We start from the raw sequence: 21754 nt of genomic DNA on the forward strand, positions 1-21754 counted from the left end.
AAATTCATATACTTGTTTTGTTAAAATATTATGCATTTGCTGTTGAAGAAAAAAATCCAGAATACACAATGTTGTTTTTTAGTTAAATAAAACCATTTAAATGTCTGTCTGGGGATCTTCTCCTAATACAGCAAGGCAAGAAAATCCTCCAAATATTAACGATTAACCTGTTGAATTGGAGATAGTTCACCTCCCAATGACTTCATAAATATCTGCTTCAATTACCTTTGGTAAATGAAATAACCAAACAATCATTAATTTTCTGATATAGCTGTAAAACTAATCTGAAAAGTTTTCAAAATAAATCACTTTAAAAATGTATAGTGTACCTTCTAAAAATGAAACCTACATCTATCTTTGAGTTGTGAAGAATATGTATTAAGGTTATAACAACCAACAAGAATGCACTTACGTAGAAAGCCATGATTAAATTGAGTCTTCCTGACTAGTGATTTTAAATCAAATCCACCCTGAGTAGGGGGTGACTATATAGATTCCCGCTCCCCTGTGCTTCCCCCCGCTCTCCATTTTTGTTCTGTTCCCTTGTGAGTAACTTCAGTGTCTCCCTTCACTGCAGCTCACAGCCTTTCACAGCACCAGCAACATAACATTGCTATAATTCTTGACAGCTTCGCTGCCCGCTGGTTTCTGAATAGCTGCCATGTAACTGTGTGGTCTCGTTGACCTTTGCTGCTCACCAGACTTTTAATTGTGGCGGGGACATTAGAACTGCATGCAAACTTCATTATATTTGTTCATGTTTTAAAGGTTATCCTTGTAATCCTAAAAGCTAGAAACTTTTTTTTTTAAAAAGACCTCAATTTCTGCAGTAATGAGTGGTTCTGTCTTTCCGTTTGCCAGGAAAAGTTCACTGTGGCCCAGTAGCGGAGTGGAATTTTCAAATTCTGCTACTACGGAGAAGGGCATCCTAAAGTCAAAGTTGCATGTGTATTGGTCTTGTTTTTGTCTTCTTTTTTTAAGATTGAGCGGATGTAGTGAAAATATTTTGAATTAATCTCAGTTTTTCTTTTCATTCCTAATCCTGAGGAAGCTGGAGCAAGCTACACTGATATTTGTTTCCCCTGCTCCCAATTGCACTTCAGTAAATAATCTCTAATATGAAACAGTTCAATCAGGAGAGGTGTATGGAGAATAATGTACTCTACAAGTTGGACATTTTAATTACTAATAAAAAGCAGGATCCTTTTAATTAGAGGAAGTAACTCGTGCATGTTTTGGTGGACCCTAAGAAGGGGGGAGGGGGGAGAGAGATAGTGACGGTGTTGGTTTTCTGTCTCCTATGTTTGGTGGTTTTTTTGTTTTTTGAGGTTTACTTTAATTTAAAAGAGCATGGATTTCTACTATTTCAGGTGCTGTACTAATGAGCATATTCCTCTTGTAATCTTGAATTGAATTTGTATCTCAATTGGATTACAAATCTCATTTCAAATGTCTGCTTCCAAGTTGTAAACTTTCTTCTTAGATTCAGCCAGCCTGCTGTTTTGGCTGCCTCAGTCTTCACAGATTATATTAGCTATTGAACTTTTGCACACTGTGTGCATTTACATTTTTGTTACATGTAATTTAAATGCCTCTGACTGATGCTCTTCTAAAGTAAGGTAAACAGAGAATTGCTTGGTGATTTAGTGGATAATGAGCTTTGCCTCTAGCAAAACTACTCAAAGGGTTCACTGTCAAACTGAGGAATATATCTAGTGGTGCACCACAGGGGTCATTTCTGTAACTGGTATTAGTCAATATTTTCATTAATGACATGGATAATAGAGTGGGTGTGTACACTAAAAAATTTCCAGATGACATCAATCTGGGAGGGATTGCAAGAATTTTGGAGGACAGGATTAGAATTCAAATTGAACTTGGAGAATTGGTCTGAAATAAATTGGATGAAATTCAGTAAAGACTTCACTTAGGAAGGAAAAACAAATGCCCACTAGAAAATGGGGAATAATTGGCTAGTTGGTAGTACTGCTGAAAAGGGTCTGGGGTAGTAGTGAATCACAAATTGAATGAGAGTCAGCAATGTGATGCTGTTGCGAAAAAAAAAAAAGGGGGGGGGAAGGGGGGTAATTTTCATCCAATTGTCCACTAACTTACCCTGATTGAGGTACATTTCCTCCCTGACCTTTTTCTTACTTCTCCATTTGTTAATCTCAATGCAAGGACAGTCATGCCTCAAAATATTTCTGGGGTACTGATATATAGTGTAACGAATCCTTGACCACTTGCAGGTTGTCTCAGTTTAGAACTAAGTATCTACTTCATGAGTACTGACGATGCAAGTAGGGGCTGGGTCTAGTATTTGGACCCATTCTTCCATACACTGTAATCCCTGTAATTTTGTCCCATTCTTTCCCACCCCTCTGACATTAATATTTCATTCTTTTCTAATCAGTTTGGTAGAGCAGGTCAGAGAACTTCAAATGGCTTCTTGACTTTCCCTTTTAAAGCTCTTCATAATTTATTCCTGTCCTGCCTGACTGATCTAGTAACGTTTCTTAAAGTGGACTCTTGCTTTTGCTTTGTCAGCATTCTCAGCCTTCACTATCCATCACACAGCTTCTCCCTTAAACTTTATGCACAGGAAAAAACTCCCTCATAGAAGCTGAACAGTCACTACCTTAACCTCCCTTAAATTGCTCCCTAAGACACTCTTCTGTTGTGTTGCCTGCAACATCCAGTCTGCTGACCATGGCCAAGCGGGTGTGACTCTTCCCTTCCCCCCGCTTTTCTATTCCTAATCTCTAATCCTAATTACAAAAAATTCACCCCCCGCAATACAGTAATTAATTGTGCCGATTCTTAACTGTATTCACATATGTATTCCCCTCCTCTACCCTTTGTCTGTCTTCCTTTAGATTGTAAGCACTTTGGGTAGGGATTACCTCTCTATACTCGTTCAGTGTCTAGCACAAGTGATACCCTGTCCTGATTTTGGCTTTTGGATACTACCATAATGTTTACTGCAGTACACCCTCGCTATAACGAGCCTTCGTAATAACAAACCTTCAGATATAATGAACCTGGTCCTTGGATCCTATCTCCAGCCCTGTGGAAGTTAGTCAGCTTGCTTAAATTCATTTTCTGTCACGTGTACCAACCTAAGAGAACCATCTCCTAACTCTTATATGTTTTTGTCTTCAATCTTTTCAGTTTGGTTAAAAATGTAAAGTAAAAAAGACAAGTTTCATGTTACTGTATTATGTTTGGCCTTAATAAAATTATTAGGATAATATGATAACTTTGCTTGAATTTTCTCAGCTAACCAGTTTAAATCCTAAACTTAATATACCATAGTCATAAATTTGGTTGCATATTTTTGTTCCCCTTGGTAGGTGATCCATGTACCATCTCATCTCAGATGGAACTGGAAGAAGCCTTCCGTTTGTATTGTCATCATGGAGATGAAGGACTCATTATTCATGGCAAGTACTCTGCAATTTTAGAACCTTATCTAAATTTCTTGTGAGGAGGAATAAAGCAGTTCAGGAGCCCTGTGCAATATAAATACTCGCTGAGCTTCAACGCTGCAAGGACGTGTTAAATTAAATATTCTTTGGGCTGACTTCTGGTCACTCTTGCAGTCGTTTTATGTACTGAGTCATGTTGGCTGGTATCCTTTGTAAGTTTGTAATCTACTGTATATACTCGTTCGTTTATAAGCAGACTCCCCCAAGATGGCTAGGTAAAAATAGTAGAAACTGTATGACCCTTTCATAAGCTGACCCTATGTTTCCGGGGTTGGCAAACTTTGGCTCCTGGCTTGTCAGGGTAAGCTGCTGGTGGGGTTGGGACGTTTTGTTTACCTGGAGAGTCTGCAGGCATGGAGCCCATCAGCTCCCTGTGGCCGCGGTTCACTGTTCCCAGCCAGTGGGAGCTGCGGGAATTTAGAGGGATTTAACTGGTGGTTTTATTTCTGAATTTGCTTCTTATCCCTGCAGACCTGCAATCAGATCTGCACAGATGTTTTCCTATCCTCTGTGGAACCCCATGGAAGCAGGAAGGACTCTGTACAGCTGCAGGAGTCTGCCTGTGTGGACCTTATTGCAGGTTTAGGGAGTCTGCTTGGGTAGTATGCTTCATGATACACTTTAAAAAAGTATTTGGGCAAGTTAGTTTCTGGATTAGCGAGTTTGCATTGCTGATTTTTGTGTCTTCATAACCCCACCTGAAATATTTGTTTACAAGCTTGCTGGAGAGGAAGATACCAGTACAAAGGGCTCAGTTCAGTCACATTAAAGATAACAAAGCTATAATATATATAGTCATATATAATATAACTGCTAAAATAGACTATCTAGGCAAATGATAATTTTGACATTAGGTCTCTATTTCAACTTTTATTTTTAATAAAATACTTGTGCTTCCATTTTTAAGAACCAATTATGGAAGCTTTTGACAACTTCAGTTTTTCAAGTAGATCTACACCTTATGTGAATGGGTAATGCACATGTTATGTAAATGAATAATGCAACAAATTATTATAAACCAATTTTTTATTGGTACGTTCCTAATGTAAACCATGTATTTTTCTATGTTCCGTTTTTTCAGGAGTCTCATGTCAGCTACATTATCTTCCTCCTCTCTTTTGGGCTTTTTTAAGTATGTGCTTCATGGTCTTCACTGTAGTGAAGAGGACCTTGGAGCAATGGTGAAAGCACAGTGCTGGAAGCTGGGAAATCTGGGTTCTGTTTCTAGCTCTCCTACAGGCTTCCTGTTCAACCTGGGGCATATCATTAGTTTGCTGTGTTTATGTTCAAACTATAAAACGGGGATAATACGTCTTCATCTCATAAAGGTGTTGAATGGATTAATTCATGTTTATATACTTCTTTGCTATCCGTAAATGAAAGATGCTGTGTAGGGATTTGATCCAGAGTCCATTGAAGTCAATGGGAGACTTTCCAGTGATTCAGTGGGCTTTAAGTCAGGCCCTATGTACAGCATACTGTGGTGTTGCTAGAATAATTGATTCTATGATCGTGGCATAAGAAGCTGGTTTAACCAGTTGTTTCTCAGAGCAGAACTGAAAAAAATCTAATCTTCCAAAAATTGTTTTAGATAAAGTAATTTATTACTTCAATAATAAGTGTCTGTTTTTGTTTTAGTTTTCCCCAGCATTCCAGAGAAACCAGGCATGCCATGTCCAGGAGAAGACAGTGAGTACTATGTCTTTTGGCTTTGCTCTTTATCTTATTGTCTTAATTTTTGATTCATATGTGTAAGAGATGTTTGCTTACTTGAAGTAGCTTATGATATATAATTAGGAAAAGGGTAAATGTATAACTGTGCAAGGATTGTTTAGAATATAAAAAATAAGGAGCAAGCATCTGGTGGCATTTTTAATGCTAATAAGAGTTAATACTGGTTTCCAGTAACTGACATAGTTTAAAACTCCAATAAATACAACCAAGTGGTTTAACAATCAAATAGACTGACATACTGGTACAGTTTAGGGTGACCAGATGTCCCGATTTTATAGGGACAGTCCTGATATTTGGGGCTTTTTCTTATATAGGCTCTTATTCCCTCCCCCCCACCCCCCATCCCAATTTTTCACGCTTGCTGTCTGATCATCCTATACAGTTGGCACTCCTGTTTGCAATCAAACTGTGCATCTTCATAAGATCTAAAGGCAATTACAAATGACTGGTAAGTATAGGTCAGTTTTAGTCTTATCTACAAGTGCAAGGTTTGTAGCTTTGATAGCAGGGATTGATTCTGAATAGATTATTTTTCAGAAATATTTTGTGTGTGTGTGCTGCTAATAAATACCAAATGTGCAAGACTGAGTGGAGGGTAGCAAGCAGAGCTATCTTCAATTAAATATTTACAGGATATTTGTCATTCAAATCTTTATCTAAGGTGCTGCAGTTATTTTCTTTAAGTATACAGGCATAATGCTAGGTTTCAGAGTTACAGCCGTGTTAGTCTGTATTCGCAAAAAGAAAAGGAGTACTTGTGGCACCTTAGAGACTAACCAATTTATTTGAGCATGAGCTTTCGTGAGCTACAGCTCACTTCATCGGATGCATACCGTGGAAACTGCAGCAGACTTTATATATTCACAGAGAATATGAAACAATACCTCCTCCCACCCCACTGTCCTGCTGGTAATAGCTTATCTAAAGTGATCATCAGGTTGGGCCATTTCCAGCACAAATCCAGGTTTTCTCACCCTCCACCCCCCCACACAAATTCACTCTCCTGCTGGTGATAGCCCATCCAAAGTGACAACTCTTTACACAATGTGCATGATAATCAAGTTGGGCCATTTCCTGCACAAATCCAGGTTCTCTCACCCCATCACCCCCCTCCCAAAAACCACACACACAAACTCACTATCCTGCTGGTAATAGCTCATCCAAAGTGACCATTCTCCCTACAATGTGCATGATAATCAAGGTGGGCCATTTCCAGCACAAATCCAGGTTTTCTCACATCCCCCCACCCCCATACACACACAAACTCTCTTCTGCTGGTAGTAGCTCATCCAAACCGACCACTCTCCAAGTTTAAATCCAAGTTAAACCAGAACATCTGGGGGGGAGGGGTAGGAAAAAACAAGAGGAAATAGGCTACCTTGCATAATGACTTAGCCACTCCCAGTCTCTATTTAAGCCTAAATTAATAGTATCCAATTTGCAAATGAATTCCAATTCAGCAGTTTCTCGCTGGAGTCCGGATTTGAAGTTTTTTTTGTTTTAAGATAGTGACCTTCATGTCTGTGATTGCGTGACCAGAGAGATTGAAGTGTTCTCCGACTGGTTTATGAATGTTATAATTCTTGACATCTGATTTGTGTCCATTTATTCTTTTACGTAGAGACTGTCCAGTTTGACCAATGTACATGGCAGAGGGGCATTGCTGGCACATGATGGCATATATCACATTGGTGGATGTGCAGGTGAACGAGCCTCTGATAGCGTGGCTGATGTTATTAGGCCCTGTGATGGTGTCCCCTGAATAGATATGTGGGCACAGTTGGCAACGGGCTTTGTTGCAAGGATAAGTTCCTGGGTTAGTGGTTCTGTTGTGTAGTATGTGGTTGTTGGTGAGTATTTGCTTCAGGTTGCGGGGCTGTCTGTAGGCAAGGACTGGCCTGTCTCCCAAGACTTGTGAGAGTGTTGGGTCATCCTTTAGGATAGGTTGTAGATCCTTAATAATGCGTTGGAGGGGTTTTAGTTGGGGGCTGAAGGTGACGGCTAGTGGCGTTCTGTTATTTTCTTTGTTAGGCCTGTCCTGTAGTAGGTAACTTCTGGGAACTCTTCTGGCTCTATCAATCTGTTTCTTTACTTCAGCAGGTGGGTATTGTAGTTGTAAGAAAGCTTGACAGAGATCTTGTAGGTGTTTGTCTCTGTCTGAGGGGTTGGAGCAAATGCGGTTGTATCGCAGAGCTTGGCTGTAGACGATGGATCGTGTGGTGTGGTCAGGGTGAAAGCTGGAGGCATGCAGGTAGGAATAGCGGTCAGTAGGTTTCCGGTATAGGGTGGTGTTTATGTGACCATTGTTTATTAGCACTGTAGTGTCCAGGAAGTGGATCTCTTGTGTGGACTGGACCAGGCTGAGGTTGGTGGTGGGATGGAAACCCACCTAGCAATATTGTTAACCTATCCAACTATACTCTCAGCCCAGCAGAAGCAGCTGTTCTGGTTTAACTTGGATTTAAACTTGAGCTATTACCAGCAGGATAGTGAGTTTGTGTGTGTGGTTTTTGGGAGGGGGGTGAGGGGGTGAGAGAACCTGGATTTGTGCAGGAAATGGCCCAACTTGATTATCATACACATTGTGTAAAGAGTTGTCACTTTGGATGGGCTATCACCAGCAGGAGAGTGAATTTGTGTGGGGGGGTGGAGGGTGAGAGAACCTGGATTTATGCTGGAAATGGCCCAACCTGATGATCACTTTAGATAAGCTATTACCAGCAGGACAGTGGGGTGGGAGGAGGTATTGTTTCATATTCTCTGTGTGTATATATAAAGTCTGCTGCAGTTTCCACGGTATGCATCCGATGAAGTGAGCTGTAGCTCACGAAAGCTCATGCTCAAATAAATTGGTTAGGCATAATGCTGTTTCCCAGGTACCACTGTGAATCAACTATTGTTGAATGACCACCACTAATGACTACCATTGTAGATAACTAATACATTAGAGAAGAATATTCCTAAACATTTGTTTTGTAAAGGCAAATTGACAGAATAAGTCAAGTAACAAAAACTTTTGGGAAGGTAAAATTATGCTATTTTGACTCACTTGCTTCACAGTCTCGGAATATAAAGCAATATTCTGATTCATGCAAAAAAGCATGGCAGTGCACATAAATGTGATACTTTTTGCCAGTTGCATATAATTAAGATAATGTGGACAATTCTGTTCTCCCATATATAAATACAGGATTTAAAATATGGGTCTGTTTTTTGAGAACCATCTTGATCTAGTCTTACTTTCTATTGGGCTGTAGAAAATGGAGCAAGGTAGAGTAGATTTCTTAATTGTTGAGCTGCAGTGCATCAAAGATGGCCTTGTAAAAGTCAGGTATTTGGATGGGTGTTGTCTTTATTGGCTCTATCTGAATTACAACAAGGTTCTGACCATCAGAATAAGCAACTTTGGGTAAGTTACAATACGGAAGAATCTTCAAGTTTTATATATAGGACATGTTTTGTACATTTCTGGTAGTACCAAAAAAATAGTTTTCTTTTAGACAGTTTCTTTAGGTTTCAGAAAACCTAAATCACTTTAAATGTGTAAAACATCCAGATTGCTAGATGGTCTTGTGTCCCTTTTTGGGATGCAGTGGAATGGTCTATGTGAGGAGAATTCTATCTCAATAGTTATAAGGCACTCATTCCCAGATAGTGAAGACATCATACCTGATCTATTTTTCTTAGTTGTGCGAGATTTTTTCTCCTGTGTATCTATGGAGATTTAATTCTTGTTTGGTTTCTCTCCAGTTTCACTGATGAAATAGTCAACAGTCTTCTTTCACTGTATCATGTAATGCACTCTGCTGGCGGTGCAAGAAAATGAGGCCTGCATTTTCCCTTGAAGGTTAATCTTGAAGTGCTAGATGTGTGTTCATGTTGAACAGTATGTTGAAATTCCATGGGCATTTTAACTTAATGTCATGTCTCTTTTAGATTTGCCAGTTGTAAAAAGTTCTGGTCCTGTTACCCATTTTCATTAGGTGAAAACATCATCTGACCACTCCAGATAATGTGCTTGTAGCCCAAGATATATTCTTGCTGCAAGTTGTATAATTTAAATACTATTTATTCTGACATCTGAGTTTAGCAGTTCTTTCCTAAATTGAACCTGGTGCTCATGAAAGGTGTCATTTACATACACCGCTGGAAACTGAATCTGTTATTGCATATGCTGCACTATAGATGGTAGTTAAAGCTTGTGTGCATTTCCTTGCTGCTTTGCCTCCAACTTATTTTAGTAGTGACCATTTAAGGTCTGCAGATTAGTATCCATGTCCATGCAATCCTTGACCTCGGAGACTGCGTTCAGATGGGCCAGGATGGATTGTTTAGCTGATTAGACAGCTGTTGAATGGCTCTGGCACTCTACCATTACCAACCAGGGCAGAATTTGGCACCAGAGATTTAGGTAAGTATTGCAGTTTTCCATTATCAATCCCCAGACTATTCATCCCCAGTTGAAGCAGTCATCTCTGAACAAGCAGCCAATAGTTGATTTTTATTATTTGGTTTGTTACTATACAATTATTGGTAAAACAAGCAAAGTCAGACCTGTCTGGACCATTCCGTCAGGGCTCTTTCATCACCACCTAAGAATGTTTTTTAGTCTTGGGTAGGATTAAAAATTGGAAGACATTAACAATGTGATTAGTGAACTAATGGACATCCCTTGTATTTACACATTGCGATAGAAGAATTCCAATAAAGAGCCGGCTGAAATTACAGAACCATGCAGAGATTTGTACTGCACATTACCCGAAAAACAATCCAGTTCACTGCAAACAGAGGACACTGAAATTAAAGACTACTAATTCCAGTAGTTTGATAGATGTTATTGTAAAGAAACCAAGGAACAGGAATATAATTGACTTATGAAGCCAATTATGGCCAGAGCTGAAGTCTACTGAAATCAGTGGAAAGACTTCCATTGGCTTCTCTAGGTTTTGGAACAGACCCCAAAATAAGTAAATCCCTCAGCTGACATACATGAAGGGCTCTTCAAGTGATATAAGAATTTTTTCATGCAATTGTTTTTAATAATCTTTTGTAAAATATGCACTCGGAGCCTCAGTACAGAAAAGCCAAGGGCAGCATGGACTAAGAGCTGGGATTTAGGAATGTTGGGGCTGATTCCCAGCTCTGCTACTGGACTGCTCTGTGACCTTGAGCAAGTCACTTCCCTTTTTCTGCTTCAGTTCCCCCTCAAAAACCAATACTCAGTCTGGATTAATTCAAAGTTAGATATTTCTAAAGTGCTTTCCTTTTTCATAGACCACTGATGTGTGTACCATCAGGTGTCCTGAAAATTAAAGTACTGACAAGTCATGGTTCTATTAGTACAGCCCATCAACTGGAACATACTGAGCTGCTTTGAGTTTTTGATAGTTCCAGAAGATCACTACGTTTTTTTCAAATTCAGCATGAAGGTTATTTGTGAAATAATTGTTGAGCACAGGTAAGAAGAAATTCCAAATTGTACCAATCCAGATTAGTACTAATCCCAAATAAGATTGTTTGGCCCTAAAGTATGATAACACAAAGTAAGCTGTTACCTTAACTAACCTGGGGAAGAGACAGTTACCTAAAGAGAGAAACATCAGGGGAGAATTTTAAACAAATGTAAAGTCTGATTCTGAAAAGTCACTATCTAAAAATTAGAGAAGATGGGTGAGGTAATACCTTTGATTGGACCAATTTCTGTTGGTGAGACAAGCTTTTGAGCCATACAGAGCTCTTCTTCAGAGTTCTTCTAATATCCTGGGACTGACATGGTTACAACTACACTACATACAACTAAGTTAAAAATCGCACTTTCTTTCTCAATAGATATGTTCCTTGTGTCTATTCAGTCACTTTACTTTCTATCTGCTGTTAGCACTGCAGATCCAGTTAAAATATGAGAGTGTGTGAGCTGGATTCTGTTCTTGCTGGCATATCATCAATTTAACTAAATTTTGATTACATAATCTTTGTCAACCTGAAAGAACCTAGCTTGATTTTCAGATCCTAGACTAATGGTATCCTAGAATATCAGGGTTGGAAGGGACCTCAGGAGGTCATCTAGTCCAACCCCCTGCTCAAAGCAGGACCAGTCCCCAATTTTGGCCCCAGATCCGTAAATGGCCCCTTCAAGGATTGAGCTCACAACCCTGGGTTTAGCAGGCCAATGCTCAAACCACTGAGCTATCCCTCCCACCCCAGGCAGAATGTTTGCACAGAAGCTGTGAGATGGGATTCCTAGCTCTAATAGACAGACGTGCTAGATTCATGCAAGCTAGCACTCTGAAAGTCAGTGTGGCTACAGTGGCATGGGTCTCTGGCTAGCTGCCCAGATATGTATGCAGGAGGTCAGGTGGGATTGTACTCGGGTGTCTTGCCTGAAGTGCCACTTGTGCTATTGTGGCCACACTGTTTTTAGCACGCGATCTAGAGTGTATGTCTACTTGAGCTGAGAATTGCTCTTCCCAGCTGCTGTATAGACATAAGTTTGCAATGCTGGAAAAAAAATACACTTGTAAGCTGAGCAAATTTGACCGAGTCACTGAAACACAATAAATATGAGCAATCACAATTCCATTTCTACAGTTAACTTTTCAGAGAGGAATTGCCTACTACCATTTTTTCCTTTGGTTTTTTAAAATTATTTTCAACATGACATAAGCTTAATTCCTTGATTGTTGTGACTCAGAAGAATAGGCTGAAGAGATTACTGTTGTGAATGAATTTAGGTTCAAATCCAGTGCTGCTCAATCCCTGGCCTGAGTAAGCCAGGTGGGGCACTGAGCTAATGCTAGAGAGAAGAATTCTTCCAATCTCCAAAGGCGGCTGGACCTTCAGAGGCTGCTTGAGTCCATGGGCTGGAGCAGTCTCGACTGTCTTCTACCTAATACCTTTTGGCTGCTCATGCCTTGTTTCTTCTGCCGTATGTAATGGCACATCACTTATGCTGGCAAAGAGTTCATTGGATCATGGAAGAGGAGGGCTGCACTTTGCCCTTGAGTGTGACAGAAAGGTGACTAAAATCTTCTGTCCACAGAACAGGTGAGAGTGTGGGCGTGATTGTTGAAGCTTCCCTCCTGCAAGCTAACTCTGTCTTGGAGGCGTGACCTCTAGAGGTGAGAAGACTGTTCACTTTTCATGTCTATTCAGTCCTTGGCCTCCACTGTAGACTTTTGAGTCAGTTGGGTTCATGTTTTTTGTGATGTGGACACCTTTTTCTACTAAATTTGACTTGACACCATCAACTCATTGTGTTGGGCCATTGAACAGCCAATAGATGGTAACTTTTGGTCACCTCTTGTCTCAGACCAGTGACATCCCTTGATTCACCTAATCCCTCCCAAATGTAATTTGAGGCTTTGAGTTTCTAGGGGTTCTTCTAAATCACAGTAGTACTGGGTTGTTAATTTAATATAAACTGTAAAAAGAGCATTGGTTTAATCTGATAATGTTGGAACACCTTTAGGGAGAAAGTGGAAGTGAACAAAGTATGTGCAAATATTAAATGGCATGTTAGAGATGTGTTCCAATTTAACATGATCTCAGTTAAAGTAACTTGGATATTTTAGGACATTAACTCATAGCTGTCCTGATTGTACTGCTCCATATTATAAACTATATTAATCTGTAGAGATACATAATTCAGTTGACCCGTTTCCCTGTTGGTATGTAGAATGCTCATTCTTGTGCTGTTTTAGTAATCTTGTTGAATCATACTTTGTTTGAAAAGCCTGTTTAGTAGGATGTGCTTGGTAAGGGATTTGCAATCAGGTTTCTAAAGATGTAATGAATGAATTTTGTACACATTGTCTCTTGCAGTTATGGGACCTGAGTGGACACCTGGTATTGTGAACTAGTTTTGACTGTTTCCATGTTATGGTGTTGAGATATTAGATTGTATCAACACTAATTAATTTAGCATAAATTGATGTGTTCAGTATTGCTTGTTAGCTGCATGAATACAGCTAGAATCGTCATTATATAATTCTACTCAAAGTGCTATTGATATTGGTGATTTTGATTATTTAAAGGATATGAGGTGAAAGTGGGTTACTCTGAAGAGTATTTTAAGTTTAACTTAAAATATACTTCTCAAAATCCATAGTAAAATGAGTTTACATTTGCCTGCTAGTTTTAACTGCATGCAAAATGTGATATGAGCAATGTTGGAGTAGAAAGTTACAAGATTTTTAAGTATTTGAATTGTTTCAATTTTTTGTTTATCTTTTATTCTTATCTTACAATATATCTTTATGGTATTCTCTTATATTAAATCATTTTAAAAAACATTTTTGGTATTTACTGCATATCCTATTTAAATTGAACTATATAAATAAAGATTTTTTAGGTTTGTCTCAAATTATTTGCATGGACAAGTGAAAAAATTCTCCACTAAATTAAAATAGGCTACCCACTTATATTATCAATCTGTCAGTACAAACTGTGTTTTACAATTTGTACAAAACTATGGACACTTTGGAATGGAGCATATGAAGAACAATCAGTTGAATCTCCAAATCAAATCAATCTAACTTTTAGTGCTTTGCTCTGTGTCATTGATATTAGGTTATGAAGTACCTATTTATAGTGTTCTGTAATATTCTGAAGTAGCTTTTTATATGATGTGACTTTTGTTTAAATTTTTTTTGCCCTCTACAACTACCTCTAAAGATGGCAGAAAATATTTATTTAGAGTGTTCTGTATTCATGTTGCGGTGGTGTACGGTATGTTGAAATAGAATAGTATGATTGCAGTCTACCTGGAACTCCTGAAAAGATGGGATGTACTAAAGGTTGTCTCAGCTAGCAAAACTTTAAATAAAGAATGTGACTTAAACTCAGTGCTGTTTGCATCCCCTTCTTCAAACTGCAATTCAAGTAGTGTTCAGGAAAAGTTATTGAATTCTATTTTACCCTGCATTTGAAGAACAGACAGTTTTTTGTTTGGGGGGGGGGGGGAGTAGTATTAATCAAAGGTTTCTCTTCTGTGTGTGTTTGAAGAAGCCATCTTTTTCCAGGCAGCAGCATCCTAATGTAAAATAGGATACACAGTTCTCTAGCTCCTGAACTTATAATGACCCATCTACACTGTCTTTTGGGATTTTTCCTGCAGACCTGACTTCTTTACTCCCTATGTACTGCTGCTGTTACCATGATACCTTTTACCCTCAGCAGGACAGTTACTCAATTTCACATGAATCAGAATGGCAGTGCTGCTACATGGGTGAGGTGGCAGAATGTCTAAAACAGCTTGTATCTCTTTCCAGATACTGAATGTAACCTGTCCTTCCCTAGGTATTACTAGCACCTATTGGCCTGGAGCCTCGGATACTGATTTCCTTAGTTCAAAAAAACCCTCCCATATTTAATAACATTCCAGAGCTGTATATATTAGACCAGTCTTCAAAATTTTACATGTATTTTAATTTTTTTTTTGGTAAGTCACCTCTTCTTTCAGATTTGATGTTAAACATTGTTATAAAATTTGTGGGTGTTTGTTTTTGCCCACAAGCTACAGACGTGCTGCTGTCTTGATGCAAAATGAGATTTGAGTGGCATTCTTATCACTCTGTGGTCCCATTTTTTTGTCTGCACTGAGTCAGGCTTTTTTTGGCACTGTTTTCATTTTTGGTATTCCTTTGTGTTGTATAACACAACTGTGTTTTGCTGCCACTGTTTTCTTATTCATTTGTATCTTCCAGAGAGCTCTCTGTCAGAGTTGAGTTGTACTGCAGAAATATATGGGGCTGTGTTTTTTTTTGTGTGGTGTGGGTGGTGGTTTGTGTGGTGGTTTTTGTTGTGGGTTTTTTTTTTTGGTGACATCAGCTCCTTAATGTCCATGCCATGTTTTAGTTTGTGCCTCAGCTGCTAGCTACAGCCTCCCAAGGGAGCCAGTACCACCCGTGCCTGGATACATGAGGCAGAGATGTGAAAGGGAGAGAACAGGATAACCAGTCTTCCATTAAATATTTGCTCTTAATGTTCAGGCTGATCCTGCCTATTGTCCTGGTGTCTAGTGGTATTCTAACAGCAGCATCAGTGGAAAAAAGGGAAAGGGAAATTTGTTTCATTTCAAACCTACTGCATTGTAAAGCATAAAGAATTACATGCTGAGGAAGCAAAAGAATAAAACCCAGTGAGTAATGCACGTCTTTTATAGATTTTATGTACCTTCATTGCTATTGCTGTTATGAATTGAAGCCATTGGTGCAGTATGTGTGTGCATGTGGTGCAGTAGATAATAGAAGTCAGCATTTTGGTTATCATGTAGTTGCTTTTCCTACAGTCCTCCTTTGCAACCATAGATTGTTACAAATACAGATATTACTGGTGCCTCTGCGTGTGTAGGGATGTGGCTGAAAGAGCTCTGAGAAATGTTGACAAAATTGGAGTGAAAAGACTTGGATTTTTTGGGTGATCAATTTTAGGAGAACAGATGATAGGAGTATGTAGAATGAGTGATGCCGCTGAAAATAAGGGAGATTAATGAAGGAAATGTATCCAAAAAAACCTGACGGTATGTGTTTAGGGCCTATTTATTATAAGACTGAAAACAATGCTCTGAAGATGTAAATCTTTAAATTAGCAAAGGCCTTTTTTCATTTTGCAGTGAAGTGAATTGCTTTAAATTGTTGAATAATGAAATATTTGTTTTGAATTAGTGTTCTGCGTAATGTTACGGGAAGAAATGTGCTGGTACACTTTTTTTTGTTCTGCATTGCTACATCTGAATAAATCAATATTCTGTTTAATGATAAAAAATGTATCTTGATGTTGGATAGTTAATACTAATGGATTTTAATGATTTCACTTGCCATTGTTTTTCTCTCAATAGAGCAATGAAAGGGACAATTCACTTTGATTAAAGCTTTTCATATGATATAGCATTTTTATACAGTAGTATGTTGGTGCTTATGGCATTACCATGATAGCACATTGATAATGTTTGTTATTGAATATCGATGGTGATCTTTGCTGAACTTCCCCCCCCCCTCCTTTTTTAAAAATGACTAGATTGTCATGGATGTTTTTGGTTTTTGGTGGGTTTTTTGGGGGGGGGGTTCAATTTTTTTTGGTGTTAGCTTTTGATTTAGTTACTCCTCCCCCCCATTGTGTCTTAAGGTTAAATGAGGTATTTTATTAATCTAATTAGTATCTTGGCTTGTAAATTTATTTTAGATCTGAACATATAATTTTGCTGTATGTTCTGCCTAGCACAAAAAAATAGCAGTAAAAGGTTGGTTGCGACAGTTGTGTGGCCTGTAAATATTGTGCTAGCTCACAAGGACAGGTTTTTCCCTTCATTTGTTACTGTATTAGCAGCAATGATTAGGTTATTCAGAGCACGTGAACCAATCCCATCCCCCAATGAAGAAAGGAACTATTGCGACCATAGAGACAACTCTGAAGACATAGCTTGGATTGCACTGGGTAATTCATCTGTTTTGAAACTAATTTAATAAAAAAAGCTCTTTATTGGTTGAAATGGCAGAAGGGGAAAACTAAACTGTTTTTCTTGTTTGAAAAGAAAATTTGCTCAGGATTTTAAAAGAGCTGTGTGATAGTTTCTCAAGAATGTCTGAAATCTCTGCCTCCATCCTGCTAATGTGTACCACGTGCTTTTTATTGCATACAGTTCATGTAGATTATGAGAAATTAAAATATAGATTGCCGAAGGGGTGGTAAACTTTAAGAACAAGAATTGTGGTTTAAGTCAATTATTTATTTGGTTAGAATTATTTAATTCCAAAATTCGCTTTGATTTTTATTAAAACTGAAAGACCCCCAATGGCTTCAGGGTTTTTAATGACTATGTAGGTGTGAGATTTCAAAGCTCATATTTTATTTTGATTTTTGCTCTTTTCTTTAGTTTATAATGCTAGATACTTACCAGATGTGTTCATTTCAGTCCATAAGTTATAAACAGAAAAGTATTTTGAATAAGGGAAGCTTCAGTGAAACTAGTTTAAGGGCTCAACTGGGTGACTTGGCTTCTTTCTCATTTTCTCTGTTTCTTTCTAATAACTTAAGATATAAACAATAGCTACATAGCGAAGTGTCACTTGGCTTTAAAAACCTTTTCCCTCCTAAGTCTCTCTCAATTCAATTTCCCCATCTTCCAAAACCACTCTATCCATAAAGGTAGATAGCAGCAGTCTCTTAAATCTAGACGTTCATTTTGGCTGGAAGGAGTTATTGACAAAGTTGATCACAGTAGTGAGTATTGGTTGGGTGACTCACTGGCCCCAACAGATGATTACTAATCTGTTAGACCTGTTAAAGCATTTTTTTGTTTTGTGTTAGTGTCTATAACGAGATTTGTATAATCAGCCCTCCAAATGACAATTTCAAGGTTAGTTGTTAAAGGATATCTTGTTGGTCTGAAGGTCTTCTTTTAAAACCAGCTGCTCCATTACATGTTTTAGATCTTGATAACTTTTTATATTAAGCCACAGGAACATCCAAAGGCCTCTGGATAAGATGAATAGGGTCTTCCAAGCACGAAGGCCAATGTTACATTGCTCTCTGTGCATATATGCATCTGTGTATAAAAAAAAATTGGGATTCTAGGCCTGGCTAATTGGAAATAGAGACGATTGCAGAAGTGAAGCTGAAATGAGTTTCTGCAAATGACTGACCATTAAAGAATTTGCTGCCGACTGAGACTTGTATAGCATTTAATCCTTCAGAAGGAAACTAATTGTAGGCTTGTTAAATCAGTGAGCAATTCTGAAGTATGGAGGTGTTGCTCTAAAGTAGTTAAACAAACATGTATATTTGCCAGACTTAACAGATTAGAAATGTTTATTTTAGTCTAGGACTTAACTCCTTTTTCTTGGTTAGTTATTGGGAGGGAAGGGAGTTGAGAAGCCTGGGTTTGACCAGAGAAGTACCTGATTCAGGTCTCTCAGATTCCAGCACTAATACTTCACATCCATAAATGTTTTTTTTTTGAATTGTTAGCTGGGGATAAAGAGAAGTGTAATGATAATACTAAAGAGTTTAGTACAGCCCTCTTTATCTGTGTTTGTACAATGCTGAGCTCATAGTCACCACTAAGCAAATCATAAACAAGAATGTAATAAATGCTGCAGTGTTCTTGACCCACACTTTGAGACAATTGATTTATGCCCTTTCACTAAATGGGGATGGGGCAGGTACAGACAAATCTTTGTTCTCCAGATTTTCAGCTTCCATTTTAAAAAGTCACTAGCTGTTTGTGGTTGTGAAGAAAATCTTCAAAATGTGAAGCAAGTGCTGCAGAGATGTCCAGTTGATTTTTTCAGGGAGCCTGAAACAATATCTCTGAGAGGTGTGAACTTCCCCATTTATTTCAAGCTCCCGGACAAGTGATGAGACTTTAAATGAAATACTGTTAACTACTTCACTGTTCTTTCTTAAATGCTTTAATGGAGAGGAAGGGTCACATTATGAATCTCTATGGAGTGTTTCCAAAGTGTATGTGGGAGGTGGATAGGGAGCACAGAATATATGCAGATTAAGAGATCTAGGTCTCTAGTAGCATATGGTGAGGTTGCCGGGATGGTGCAACTGGTTTCATTTTTTGTGAACTTGGGTGGAAGGGGGATCATCTTTCAAAAGTATGGGAAACACTGTCTTAAACATAATTTACAACTGTTTTAGATCTTCAGATTGTGATTCAAAATTTTAATCTGAGGGGGAAAAACATGCTAATTTCTACACCTTCTGTTCCACAAAGTGGATAAAAAAGTTACACAAGATTCCATAAGCTAGGCTGTAAGCAAGTCTGAGAAACCATCAGAAAGACGACTTGACAGATCACTCTCTTAGGTTAGGGTTTGATACTCCTCCAATATCATAAAAACTTAAGCGGGTGGTGGTGGTAAATTTGCTATTAGAACCGATGTATCATCACATCAGCCACTTCGTCCAAAACACTCTATGGATATGTTGAATAAGCTTGTAAAATATCTTAGCTGTTACAGAAGAGATTTAACTGCCATTTGGATATGTAGGGCTTTAATAGAGTTTTTCCTCTTCACATCACTTTACAAATATTAGCTAATTCTCATGATATACTTTTGAAGTAGATAAATATTATCCCCTTTTCAGAGGTGAGGAAACTGAGACAGTTTGAGGACACAGAAGGAGACTGTCAGAGCTAAATTTTAGTGCTCTCAAGTTCTTGACTCCACACAAATATTACTTCAGAAAGTCATGTACAGTTTCTAGAACTCTGCCCAATACAAATTCATAATTTCAGTTTAATATTTTTTAAAAGTTTTCCTTGTTTTTAAAACAGAATCCAGTTACATGCTGAGGTATCTTGTGAGCAGTTTAGTTTAAGTTAGAGTGCAGGTCAAAGATTGAATGTTTCTAGTCCAGTGTCTGAAATGAGAACAGAAATCCTGATAAAAATATAATAGCTGAATGAATGCCTGTACAAAGTTGGTTTTAATTTCAACTAAGTCCTTTTAAAAGTGGCTTTTCCTGCCTATTGGTGTACTAACAGTAAGGTGAGTTGTTACAGAATCTCTTCCGTTGTGCAAGGCATCCTGTATTCAGATTACATGAGTTACCTGACAAGAACTTGCAGTGTGATATAGCTGCAAAGAAGATCAATGCAAGTTTTATGTACCTGGGCAAAATAACACCCATTTGAGCAGCAAAATAATCATAGAAACGTAGGGCTGGAAGGGACCTCGAGGTCATCTAGTCCAGTTGTAGTCTTTTCTTCCCAGCCCCCCCCCACCCCCAGTGCTGAGGCAGGACCAAGTATACCTCAAACCATCCCTGATGTGTATTTGCATAACCTAGGGGTGGCCAAGCCATGGCTTTTGAGCTGCATGAGTCTTTTACAGTTGGTGTAGCTCCTGGACACCCCCCCCCCCCATAAGTCCCTATTTTCTGCCCTGTGGTGGGGCTAGGAGCTTCAGAGACAACTGGTGCCTACTGAGAGTGGGGGAGGGGCACAATTTAAAGGTCCCCCTCCCCCCCAACAGCTTGAGTCACACACTTCACAGGCATTTCCACCCCTTACCCTCAGCTGCCCCTCCCTTCAGCTCCCAGGTATTAGTTCTGCAGGGAGAGGTAGCAGCAAACAGCTTGGAGTTGCAGGGAGTACTCCGGAGGGCATTCTGCACCAAAAAATTAAAAATTCTGCACAATATTTTAAAATTCTGCTACTTTTATTTCCCAAATAAATGAGAAGGCTCCAGCATGGCAATGGGGAGCCCAGGCCACTGACAGCACAGAGGTGGGAGATCACTGTGCAGGTCCCCCCAGGACACAAGCTCAGTGGTGAGGCTGCATCCAACCCTGACACAGTGCAAGGACTGGGCCTGCCCCTCTGTGCCAGGTACACCAGGTGTGGGCAGGCAAGCTCAGCAACATAGAATCCAAGCGTGGAGGGGATCCAGGTGTGGGTTGAGAGGTGTTCTGTGTGGGGCAATCTGGGTGTGGGGTGGATCTATATGCACAGGGGTTTGGGGGGCAGGGTGTTCTGGGTGCAGTGGTAATGGGATTCTGCAGGGGAGTCCAGGTGAAGGTGGTTGGGGTTCAGCAGAGGGAACTGAGTGGGGGGGGGTATAGAGCTCATCAGGGGAGTATGGGTATGGGGGTATCAGTGGGGGGTCCATATGCAGCTGCTTGGGGCTTGGTGGAGTGAGTGTCTGGGTGCAGGTGGCTTGTTGGGGTGGGCCAGGTACAGTGAAGTGGGGCTAATCGGGGGTGGAAGAGTTCGGTGTATGGGGAGGTAAGGCTCGACAGGAGCATCTGGGAATGAGGGCATCTGACTTCAAGGGGGGAGGATGGGAGAGCAGCTCCCTGCACAGGGATCCCTGCCCCTGCTGCTGAGGAGCAATGGGTGCAGGAAGTGGGGGGCCAGGGGAGAAAGCTGGGGGTGGGTCTGACTTAGCCCCGGATGCTGTGCAGGGGAAGAGGAAGTCCTGTCCTGCCCAGCTGGGACTAGCAGCTGAGCCCAGTCCTGCCTTCTGCCTGACTGAAAGGGGCCAGCAAATCTTGTCAAAAATGGGGGGAGGGGGGGAAGGGCAGCACAGGACTGCACATGGCCGTGCTTGCCCCCCCCCACTCAATGCATCACGTCTGGCTTTTGCCCAGCAGGGATGGGGGTCTCTGTGCCTGCTGGGGCCTCTCAAGGCTGAAGGTGCGTCCCGCAGGGCTGAAGTCCCAAGCCCCGGAAGGCGCATCCCGGCTCTCAAGCTTCTGAAGATTATTGTATGCAGCTTGGAGGGTCAGTAAGTTTGGCCACCCCTGCCATAACCTGTTCTTAAAAACCTCCAATGATGGGAATTCCACAGCCTCTTTTGGAAGCCTATTCCAATGCATAACTATCTTTATAATTAGAAAGGTTTTCCTAATATGCAACCTAGATCTTCCTTGCTAATAACTTTTTTTGTCCTGCCTTCTGTGGATACGAAGAACAGGTGATCACTCTCTTCTCTTCCTTAGTCTTCAAATATGCTGTCAGTCTTTTTTTTCAAGACTAAACCTTTCAATTTTTTAACCTTTCCGTATAGACCAGGTTT

General features: G+C 39.7%; 1 protein-coding gene across 6 annotated transcripts in view; it reads left to right on the forward strand.

Moving 5' to 3' along the window:
* Positions 1-21754, forward strand: part of PRKCZ (protein kinase C zeta) — a 159719-nt gene that overhangs the window by 19141 nt on the left and 118824 nt on the right. For 3 of the 6 annotated variants that reach the window (XM_048824677.2, XM_048824680.2, XM_048824678.2), the window contains exons 4-5: positions 3354-3443; positions 5127-5177. In XM_048824677.2, the coding sequence (XP_048680634.1) occupies positions 3354-3443; positions 5127-5177 (141 nt within the window). Of the gene's footprint in view, positions 1-3353; positions 3444-5126; positions 5178-15102; positions 15361-15553; positions 15742-16534; positions 16656-21754 lie in introns of those variants that run through there. The other 3 variants (XM_048824685.2, XM_048824682.2, XM_048824679.2) reach the window with 3 other exon arrangements.

This window comes from Caretta caretta, chromosome 18 (genome assembly GCF_965140235.1).
Source record: "Caretta caretta isolate rCarCar2 chromosome 18, rCarCar1.hap1, whole genome shotgun sequence".
NCBI classification, from domain to species: Eukaryota; Metazoa; Chordata; order Testudines; family Cheloniidae; genus Caretta; species Caretta caretta.